This window comes from Salvelinus sp. IW2-2015, linkage group LG13 (assembly GCF_002910315.2).
Source record: "Salvelinus sp. IW2-2015 linkage group LG13, ASM291031v2, whole genome shotgun sequence".
Lineage (NCBI taxonomy): Eukaryota > Metazoa > Chordata > Actinopteri > Salmoniformes > Salmonidae > Salvelinus > Salvelinus sp. IW2-2015.
The window spans coordinates 22131237-22142366 of NC_036853.1; the positions used below are offsets into that span (position 1 = coordinate 22131237).

The 11130-nt window shown below is 42.6% G+C and overlaps 2 protein-coding genes across 2 annotated transcripts; one reads left to right on the forward strand and one right to left on the reverse strand.

Moving 5' to 3' along the window:
• Positions 1 to 775: 775 nt before the first annotated feature.
• LOC111972333 (beta-sarcoglycan) lies at positions 776 to 4307 on the reverse strand. The gene is made up of 6 exons (XM_023999343.2): positions 4206 to 4307; positions 3159 to 3368; positions 2783 to 2968; positions 2014 to 2205; positions 1717 to 1848; positions 776 to 1464 (listed from the first exon to the last, which is right to left on the reverse strand). The coding sequence occupies exons 1-6, from the start codon at positions 4218 to 4220 to the stop codon at positions 1258 to 1260; spliced, it is 942 nt and encodes a 313-aa protein (XP_023855111.1). The 5' UTR covers positions 4221 to 4307; the 3' UTR covers positions 776 to 1257.
• Positions 4308 to 5856: 1549 nt separating this feature from the next.
• On the forward strand, positions 5857 to 10728 carry spata18 (spermatogenesis associated 18). Its single transcript, XM_023998690.2, has 12 exons — positions 5857 to 6200; positions 7056 to 7161; positions 7248 to 7363; positions 7501 to 7619; positions 7775 to 7870; positions 7990 to 8124; positions 8500 to 8731; positions 9084 to 9242; positions 9415 to 9590; positions 9735 to 9858; positions 9976 to 10035; positions 10379 to 10728. The coding sequence occupies exons 1-12, from the start codon at positions 6114 to 6116 to the stop codon at positions 10433 to 10435; spliced, it is 1467 nt and encodes a 488-aa protein (XP_023854458.1). The 5' UTR covers positions 5857 to 6113; the 3' UTR covers positions 10436 to 10728.
• The last annotated feature ends 402 nt before the right edge of the window (positions 10729 to 11130 follow it).

Here is an 11130-nt window from a genome sequence, read left to right on the forward strand (position 1 = left end):
TCCAAACGGGCTGTCATGTGCCTTTTACTGAAGAGTGGCCACCGTCTGGTCACTCTACCATAAAGGCCTGATTAGTGGAGTGCTGCAGAGGTGGTTGTCCTTCTGGAAGMTTCTCTCATCTCCACAGAGGAACTCTAGAACTCTGTCAGAGAGACCACCGGGTTCTTGGTCACCTCCCTAACCAAGGCCCTTCTCCCCCGATTGCTCAGTTTGACCAGTCGGCCAGCTCTAGGAAGAGTCTTGATGGATCCAAACTTCTTCAATTTAAGAATGATGGAGGCCACTGTGTTCTTGGGGACCTTCTATGCTGCAGACATTTTTTGGAACCCTTCCCCAGATTTGTGCCTCGACACAATCCTGTCTAGGAGCTCTACGGACAATCCCTTCMACATCATGGCTCGGTTTTTGCTCTGAAATGCCCTGTCAACTGTGGGACCTTATATAGACAGGTGTGTGCCTTTCCAAATCATGTCCAGTCAATTGAATTTACCACAGGTGGACTCCAATCAAGTTGTAGAAACATCTCAAGAAGAGGATTTTTCCTGAGCGCAATTTCGAGTCTGGGTCTGAATACTTATGTAAAATAAGGTATTTCTGTTTTTAAATTTTAATTGGCTGTAACGTAACAATGTGGAATAATTTCCGAATGCACTGTAGATAGCAATGTAGAGAGCACTAAAAGTAATCTCATAAAGCCCAGATTATCTCCTGAAATCAGTAATACTGGACAGCTAAAATTATGTTTCCTATTTTAAGTGTTAACCCTTGCACATATCCCACTAACTCCAACTCATAACTCCTTAACTAACCATAATCAAAACATAAATATAGTGGCTAAGTGATCAGTGGCTGATGCCTAATACAGGGTGACTTGTACTTGAGTCACACACAGCTGCCAGTGGAAATATACATAAGCAAATCATTATCAATATAAATACCCAGAACACTGGTAATAATACTGGACTGCTTGGTAGAGTGCTGTGTCTGTTGTTACTTCATATAGTGAGCTGCTCTAAGTCTAAACAAAACAAAATTATAATACTGTATGTAGCTCTTATCTTTGGCCAAGTGGATATGCAGACAAACAAAAAGGCCACCATAAAAAAGAGAGTGTTTCTGGGTGTTACATTTTGAATATGTATGCAGTATGCACTGCACATTGTTCTAGAGTATTTCAACACTGGTTGGCCATACTTGACCATCTGTAAATTGTAGGACAAGATGGATGGTGTAACATCAGTTTGTCTTCCAGTCTCTTTAGTGGGCTGTTCCACAGGGGTTGTCTGAGGTCTGGCAGCCCATGTTCTGATACTTCACCTGGACACGGAACAGAGTGCCGTCTGCACACATACACAGCTTGTACCTCAACAGACCTTCGTCGAAATACACGTTGGCCCCCACTGAGGAGTTTGGCATGCGACTGACGCTCACCATCACCGACCCGTTCAGAACAATACTGTTCTCCTGCAAAGGGAAAGAACTTGTTAACCATAACTTTTAATGGAATACAATACACCATAGACCAGGGTTTCCCAACCCTCTCCTCACCTCTAAACTGGCACACCTGATTCAATTAGTAAACTAATCATCAAGCCTTTGACTAATTGAATCAGGTGTGCCAGTTTAGGGCTAAAAGAAAAATGTGAAAATTCTGGGGGGCCTGAGGAGAGGGCCTGATAAACATGGAGACCAAATTGGGTAAGGGGTAACACTCACAGCTCTGAGCTCGATGTCCCCTCCRATCCTGAACTCCACCGTCTTGCCCATGATGAAGACCCCCTCATTGCCGCGGATGATGGCCTTGCTGTCCGCTTTGATGGACAAGTCAGAGGAAGCGTTGCTGGTGATCTGAAAGCAGAGAGAGTATTCAGAGATCTACCACTTTTTTCTGGGATTTAAAAAAAAAATACTAATCAAAGACAGGAATGGATACTAGAATGTATTTTATCTACAGGAACACTATTTGTGGTGCTACATGTTTTATTAGATGGCTTCTGTTGGCCTGGAATATACCCTTTCTGTGGAGGCTTTCTTCACACTGAGTACTTTGACTCCTTTGGGCAGGTGGAATTCGTGGTTTTCAAAGTCTGTGCTGAAGAATGTGTTCTGAGTGCGGGGGTCAGTGAAGGATATGCCCATGTCACTGGTGATAGACGTCTTCTCTTTCTCAACACTGAGCTTAGTGGAGCCCTGCTGAAACACCACCTGGAACACAAATACAAAAACCATATACATGTAAGAGCATACAGTCTGAGTAGCCCTTTTCTGCAGTCAAATGACCCAGTGGCCTCATGGGTGGAATGTTTTTCATAATTTAATAATTAAAACATTCTTTTTTTAAACCCAGCTGAAAATCTGCTGTTTCTATGTCAAATGGTTTTGTGATATTTAAATATTTTTAAGCCCATAACCATGTGTTTGAGGTGTATACTTATGTTTCAAAGTAGAGTTGCTTAAGACTACCAAGAAACACTGATTTAGCCCAACGCAGTAAAAGGTTAATGTATTTATATTTGGGTATTGGGGATGTGTGTATGTATAGACTAGTTACAACAATGCATTTGTGTGTTCTGAATCTATTCAGTGTGTGTGTGTTTGTGCCTGTGTGTTGTCTAGGTGAATGGGTTTTGACTAACTGACTGTTTTGCCTAAGTGAGTGTGTTTTGCCTGAGCTCACCGGGTTGTTGTTGCCGGTGATAACCAGGTCCTGGTGTGTGTGTTGGGTGTGTGTTGCCTAAGTGAGTGTATTTTTCCTAAGCGAATGTGTTTTGCCTGAGTTCACCGGGTTGTTGTTGCCGGTGATAACCAGGTCCTGGTCCTTCCTGCCCCCCACAGTGCTCTTGTGTAGTGGGTGGACCACGCCCATGTCTGCCTTCTGCTTGAAGCGCAGCAGCCCACTCTCATGGAACTCTATACTGTCACAACCACTGGGCCCGATGCGGATCACTGTCCATATCACTAGAGTGATCTGAGAGACGGGACAAATGTCAGAGATTCATATATATTGATTTGTCATAATCAGAACTAGTTATAACATATCCATAACTAACATTCTGATGATACCATGCATGCTACTAGCCTGAGTTAAATAGTTAATTCAGATAAATAAGGATGATTACATTATGCAGAGAATACTTTGTGTGTCATTGGGCACTCACAATGAGGTTGATGAGAGCCAGCAAGAAGAGCAGGACTATGATGCAGACAGCCATGTTGCCCTTGCGTCCTCTCAGGCCTGTCTTGTGCAGGCGCTCCTCCTCAATGGGCACATAGCCTGCCTTGAAGTTGCTGTTGTGCTCCTTGTTGGTGGTCCGCCGTTCCATGGCCTTCTCCCTCATGGACCTCTTCACAGGCCCATTAGAACTCTCCTTCAACACACAGAACAGCAGCAATGTCAAGGCTCAGTAGGCTCACCCAACTTTATCATGCTATACTGCTGTGACATCTACAAACAACACTTTCTGGGTGGTCCCCATCAATCAAAGCATAGACTTCACTGTACACCTACCTACCTCTCTGTGTGAGATTAAACATTAAGAGTTCTATACATTGTAACTACCACATGTTATTTTGTTTCACTCTGCAGTCTAGTTGACCTAGTAGTTGATACAACATTGATACAATGTAACAACCCAATTGACAGCAGATTTAACTGCCATATGTAGTTACAATGTAACAAATATACTGTATCTCTGAGTACAGAGAAACAGAACCACATATTGAAACCACCACATTCTATTTTATTAGACTTTCTGCAGGCGTCGCTGGATAGACAGGTTGCTTCTGAGGAATGCGCGCAATTAAACACCCGGGTCTCTCTGTCTGTAGGTAATGACTAAAAATAAAGTACACGTATATTCCACGTAACAAATATGAATAGTACAGGTCCATATTCAACTCTGATGAAAATATAACTTCATGATATGGGGTAATACAACCAGTTTAAACTTTCCAATGCCGTGGAAAAACTGCGGCAATCAAGCCGTTATCTATCATAAAAAGCGTAACAGTAGTACAGGGCTTGGAAGCGTGATAGCGTACTATGGATATTCCGCATACGCTTTACAACGCCCGACCGAATACCGCAATTCCTTTCAAATGAGTTCGTAGTGCATATAGATGCCTACATCTAAACCACCGACGTTTGGAAAGCAAAACGGGAAGGCAAAATGTAGAAAAACAATKATGTCTTAATGGAAGCAGACCTGCTCAGACGCCATGTTCACCCTCCCCCTCTTCCAAAGCGWTTGACAGCTCCGGAGTCCGGAAAGACAGTGGACTAGACCAATTCATTCAAATGAATAAAATAATATATATCTGGCCAGTTTTAATACTTGTGAGGGTAATTAATTATTATATTAGCAGGTGGAATTGGAAGCCTTTTTATCAAATTGTTCATAGCTGGATCACTGTAGGCTACAGTCCARGTTATCACAGATGGTTCCTTCCTGGCTAAACCAGCCAATGGGAAAGGCCCGCAACAGGATTCCAAAATAAGAAAGTCTATATAAAGCCTGTCCATTCATATTTTCTTCCAGGCAGGGCTTCCGAATAGTCTACAGTCAACAGACAATTAGCATCAGTTTATCCCTACTTAAGTGATGTTTATTTAAATGAATGAAGGTTTTTTATCAGAGATGATGACACAACTTGATAATGTATGGATGCCACAGCCCCTAAAACACCACCAGACCGACACTTTTGCTAAAGCGTGGCTTTCGGTGTTAGTGGGACATTTTAGTAAATMAACTGGGACACTGTATTCTCCTTAGAACTACATTCGTGTCTCACTTCAATCAATAAGACTGTAGAATTTGTAGAAGCTTGTAGATAACATACTGTTTTCAGAATTTTGTGACAATAAACTTTTACTAAACCTTCCCCATGCCCTTGGAAAATGTATTGGGGGACATTCCAAGRTCTTGGGAGTCTGCACAGCTTTAACTTGATCCTGGAACACCTCTACTATCCRRCAAATTCCCCTTTCATAATTAATGTAGCCTCTTTCTATAGTCTCTTTCTTCCATGTCATTGTGCTTCCTTTATTTCCTTTCCTACCCATGTTTGTTATTTTCCCTCTAATTCCTTCCACCCTCATCCTATGATGTTTATTTGCTTTATAGTGTATAAAATCGATTCAGKGATGCTATGAACAACTAAAACAACATATTTCAATGTATTTTATCATATCTAATGCCAGAAATATATTTWAATTAATTAACGATACTTTTTTAAAGATTCATCAAACACCAATCAGGGGAAGTGGGACAATACTATAAACCTGGTTTTCATAAAATATAATAAGTGTTTACATGAATAGTTATTATATTTTAAAACACTACCAATAACACAACAAGCTAAATTGTTTATAATTAATTATAATTGACTGAATTATACCTCTGTCATTCTAGCGCAAGGTTTCATATGTACTCCGGTTTTTCATGAGTTTCACACTACGATGATGTCACACTAACCAAAACCATTTTTTTCAAGCACAGAACACATTCAGCAACAAACCAAATAACATTTATTTTGATTGGGTTACAAAATTACCATAGTACAGTAGGCCTACCTTAAAATACAAACGTACCACTAGGCCTATAACCGATTTGTCCAACTAATACTGACGTCATCCGAAATTAAATGGGCCTCTGAAAAAAAGCTGTGTTTCACATRTTCCACATATGACATTAATGGTAGGCGACACCCAACGCCCACGTGTGTGTAACAGTATGACATTACAATGGTCTCGTTTACAGCACAGACAGCCTACTTCACTTGTGCGCCTACATCATAAAGGAAGAACCGGTAGAAGACGCTTACGGTCTATACATTTCTCACATAAATAACCAGACTATTACTGAAAACAATGCAAGTGGCTTTAGCAAACATTCTCAATCTGTATATGAGTAAAATGAGTAAAAAGCGTTGCCACAACTGAGATGGTACTTGGCACCCGTTGTAACGAAGGTGGACAAAACGTCAAGGGCAAGAATTTCTAAGGCGGGTATAAAAAGGGAGCGCGCGCCTGTCACGGGCGCTCTCGCCCCAGATTAAATCCCACGGTTGTCCAAGAGCATTTTGAACCTTTCAAGATTAGGGAGGGAGCAGACATGGCCGACTCGCTAAGGAGGCTGGTGAACACATCTTCCTTCAGCGTTCTACAGGACAAACTTGAGTCCTGGTACAAGGACTACCATGTAAGTCATCAATAATTTATTTCTGCCCTAAATCTGTTGGCCGAAAAGTGGCCTAAACAACAATAAAGGTAGGCGACACATGATTATTGCAATAATTCGATCCATGTAATAGATAATAGGCTATTGTCTAAATTAGTCTTGGCTATAATAAATGTGATATTGGTGTGGAAATCAATAGCATATTTAATGAATCACTGTTTGATTCAGCAAATGCGTTCTTCCCTTGAGAACTTGATTCCTCTATAGAATTTCTGTCCACCCATCTAAAATAACTTGATTAGKCTACTTGATTATGCCACTCATGACCAGATAGTGAAATATATTTGGAATCATTATTTGGTATTTATTTTTATTTTTTACAATGTATCACATTGACAATGGATTGGAACGTTTTTGAAACAATGTAACGTTAGAGGCTAAAGGAATTCAATTGTTTCGATTAAATAGATTTTCTGGCGAAGTTTGGTTGCTATAGACGCTAGTCGCCATGGCGACCGTGAAACCATTGCTGACTCTGAAAGCTAGTGGCTCGAGCACGCCCCCGTGAGCATTTTGGTGTGAACCTGAAACGCTTGTCCTGATAGAACCCATGCATTATCACACATAGATACTCCAGAGACCAACCAGTGCATTTGCCCGGAAGTCACAGATCATTTATTTTAAAAGTACATATAGTATATCCCTCAATTCATCATGATCAATACAGATATTCACTAATCAGTGATCCATGTGAATGTTTGTTTTTTAAATGTCCTCCATTGTTGACCCCACAATTGAGATTAGATTACATCTTTAAAATGTATGTCCCTTTTGTGATGGTACATAATTCTCATACAGTGTCTGTRACCTTCCTAGGTCATCTCCTGTGATCAGAATCTGAACAGGTGCTGTGAATTGGTAGAGCTCACCTCCAAGATACAGGGTCAACTCTTCACCATCCTCAACTTCACTGCTAGAGAGGGTATGTGTCCAAGCTTCTCACAACTCCCCTCTRTTTTGCCTTACCCAAACAATTCTCTAATAATGTCTCCTTTTCCTTTGAGTCAGGTGGTCACTATGCAGGAGTGGATGTACTCAAATCACGCCTGCTGCCTTGGTTGGGGACCTGTTTCTCCATGGCAACCTCCTCTGTCACCAACGACACCAGCCTCAACCTCATCCAGGTGAAATAATATGTTCTGTTATTTATGGTTCTACTACTGTACATTCATTAAGTTATTCTATTCTATTATGCTGTCCTGTCACATAGTGTAAATAAGACAGTGATAATCAAGGTTAAATGAGGAGTGTTGTCATACAGGAGTCTGTGGAGAAGGAGAGGAAAATCAGGGAGCTGTCTGCCTCCCATGAGAACGACATGCAGAAGATGGAGACTCAGCTGTGCTCCACTCACCTACAGCTGGACTCTGTCAAACAGGAGTAAGTCTGCACTAAACATACAACAAATGATTCATCTATACAATAGACCTACTCATTTCTATCCAACCAAATCAGTCTGCCCCAGGTTACGTTAGTATGGCTAACTTTCTGGTCTCTGTTTTATTCACCTACTGGTATGTTGAATGCGTTTACAGACTGGCGGATGCTCATCTGCAACTGGACAACACAAAAAATATGTCAGCCACAACTCTGCTGGCCACCGAGGATGAGATACTACAGCTGAAAGCAGAGTGAGGGAAACATACTGTCATACAATATTGTACAAGTTTCATTTGAGTATTATTTGTCCTCTTTGACTTATTGATGTGTATGTTCTGAGGTTATTAMGGTGTGTATCTGTGTGTGTCAGGTTGCGTGTGGCCCGTGACCAGGTGGAGACCTATAAGAGGAAGCTGGATGTTCTGGATGACTATGAGAGACAGGTGCGTCTGCTGAGGGATGAGGTGTCTTTCCTCACAGCAGAGAAGAGCATGCTGCAGGAGAGGTGAGCAGGACACGCACACACACACACACGCACACGCACACGCACACACACACACACAGGGCCGTAGCTACAAATGAGGACACAGAGGGTCAGACCGTGGTCATTTAAAAATAAAATAATAACATTTGTTTTAGGAATTCAGTCACTTACTGTTGAGAGTTAGAATAGTAGAATACACAAGGTCAGTAATTTTTTTAGATTGGTAAATTAGTCTAGTTAGTCTAGCCAGCTATCTAAACATGTAGTAGTCATGACCGACTTACCGAGGAAGACCTCCAGGGGGCCCTCATTGATTTTGTTAGTCACTCACTCATATATCATATTAACATGGCATAAGTCAACCATCCCTCCCCTCTTCCTTTCTATCTGTCTCAGGTTGGTGAGGAGTTGTTCCCCCAGCCCCCTGGCCAGACAGAGCCGCCCCTCCAGCCCTCTGAAGAGTGAGTCTCCCACCCGGGCCCAGCTCACCAATTCATCCCGCCACGCCAGGCTGGTGTCCCGCTTCAGTGACTTGTACGCTGTGGAGCGCCTGGAGGCCCAGAGTCTGCTCCGACGCTACATAGACGACCTGGAGATGGTCCAGAGAATCATCTTCATTGCCACTGTGGTATGACATCTGGAAACCCTGTACATTATGGAATAACACTACATACAGTACAACCTGTGATGATTAGCTGGGATTCACAATGTATTGGAGATGATCCTCCTAGCACATGTAACCACCTGACCTTGTTTTCATCCAATTTGATATGTCAGATCTGAGGTTCTGGTTTCTCTGTAAATCTCCTATACCATACAGTATCTCTAATCCCTTTGTCTAAGTGTGTGTGTGTGTGTGTGTGTGTGTGTGTGTGTGTGTGTGTGTGTGTGTGTGTGTGTGTGTGTGTGTGTGTGTGTGTGTGTGTGTGTGTGTGTGTGTGTGTGTGTGTGTGTGTGTGTGTGGTGTGTATGTTTGTCAGGAGGCCTTCCAGGCAGCCAAGCTGGCCTACCGTCAATTCAAGCTGCGAGTGAAGAAGACCCTGTCACCCTCCCACCTGGGGCCAGAGACCCTGGAGGACTCGGTGGTGGACTATATCGTCAGGAACCTGGACCTCTACGACGTGCAGGCCAGTGTTAATGTATGGCCTACACTTTTCTCTCTTACTGACATGTCTGACATGTTACAAAAACCTGTAGATTCCAGTCACCTTTACATTACAATTTCAAGAGTCTCACACACTGTAGTTCATTGAGTGTTTGTTAATAGGAGATGTGTGTCAGAGTGTATTGTGATGTGTTTCCCTCTCCCAGGACGTGATCAACGCCATGAATGTAAACCCACGGATCTCCTTCCCCCCGGAGGTGAACTTTGCCCTGATCAACAGCTTCATCCGGGAGACATGCAGAGTGGCTTTCGCCATGCAGACACTGGACCCTCCTCTGGACCTGGCTTTCACCAGCGGTGGAGAACTCTACAGCGACAACAAGTCAGTCTGCATCCATTGACTTCATGAAACAAGATGTTAGATGTACAATTCCTAATCCTACCACTAGATGTCACCTTGGTCACGTATATACATCTCCTCCCTCTTCTCTCTGTCTCTCTCGCCCTCTCTCTCGCTCTCTACCAGGTATCGTCGTAGCTATGACTCTGAGTTTACTGCTCCTCTGGTGGCGTACCATGTGTGGCCAGCACTGGTGGAGGGGGACGGTGTCATAGTGAAGGGAGAGGCAGTCACCAGGAGAGGAGCTCTGGTACTGATGCACCTTCAGTCCCTACTGTAGAAGCATAGGCTTTGCTTGAGCAATTACTGCATGATCACAATATAAAATGCAGAATGATTCATGTGGTGTTTCTCTGCTGTCTTCCAGTGGAGGAGCAGAAGCAGGAGCTGCAGTCCTGTTCGCTCTGGCAGCCCCACACGCACTCTCGTAAGTTACTACGACGACTGAGACCTAACACGTTAAAATAATGTCACAAATATCAAGAAACTCTTTGGAAAGATGTGTCAGCCCAGGGTTTTTATGATGCAAGAAAATATTCAGGGAAGTTGCAGTTGGGAAAGCYCACTAGATGAAAGCTGTGCATGTGTGATTTAGTGTTAAGACTTTTCTTTTGCCACCAAAATACATCCATGCATACCCTGAGCCCTTGGGGTAAGTACAACAACAAAACAGCAACTCCTAGATGTTGTATTAGTGGGAGAGAGTAACTTAATCTCAAATCCAAAGGTGCAAGAAATGCTCTGTGTGACAGACTTTCTCTCTTTCTCAGGGGTTTAGTCGCAGCAGAAGCCCCTCTCCCGGACGTCTCTCCGCCAGTCGCCTGTAAACCCTAACTGACCACTGAGTTACAAAAGGAAAACAAAATTCTACACATTGATTTCATGTTTGCAACAAAGACAGATTTTTAGCTTTAATGGACTGGATCCTGTCGTTATTTGTCAGTTGTGATGACTTGATGTTAAGTAGTTAGACTCCGTGTCAATATGGACATTGGTCCAGGGTTTACAGTATTCTGGAGAGAAGTTCCATGTTACCATTACAGTATCCAGAGACTCTGGCAGCTGGTCCTTTCAGATCAATCCTTTCAGGGTGCTGTAGCAGCACGTGACAAGGTTATGTGTGTGTTGTGTGTGTGTGTGTGTGTGTGTGTTGTGTGTGTGTGGTGTGTGTGTGTGTGGTGTGTGTGTGTGTGTTGTGTGTGGTGTGTGTGTGTGTGTGTGTGTGTGTGTGTGTGTGTGTGTGTGTGTGGTGTGTGTGTGTGTTTAATCTATGCTCATTACTTAGTGATTCTTAATGCGCACTATGCAAAACCAGGATGATTGTGTGGTTGACCATAATGTAACTTTTTTAAGGACATTTAGACCTGCACAGTATCATTTTCTGAGACTGTTGTAGTTTAGGTTTTTATCTTTAACCTCAAACCTTGATAGACTCTGGGTTATAAGGAATATAATGAATACATTTTAATGTAAGTCTTAACCTGCTTATATGTTGGTAGATTTTCTTTTGTAAGACACATGG

Bases quoted from the DNA above. Each gene is read 5' to 3' on its own strand.
- spata18 (XM_023998690.2), top strand. From the start codon at position 6,114: ATGGCCGACTCGCTAAGGAGGCTGGTGAACACATCTTCCTTCAGCGTT. The intron at 9,243-9,414 runs GTATGGCCTACA...TCCCTCTCCCAG, and splicing joins ACGTGCAGGCCAGTGTTAAT to GACGTGATCAACGCCATGAA. The intron at 9,591-9,734 runs GTCAGTCTGCAT...GCTCTCTACCAG, and splicing joins GAACTCTACAGCGACAACAA to GTATCGTCGTAGCTATGACT.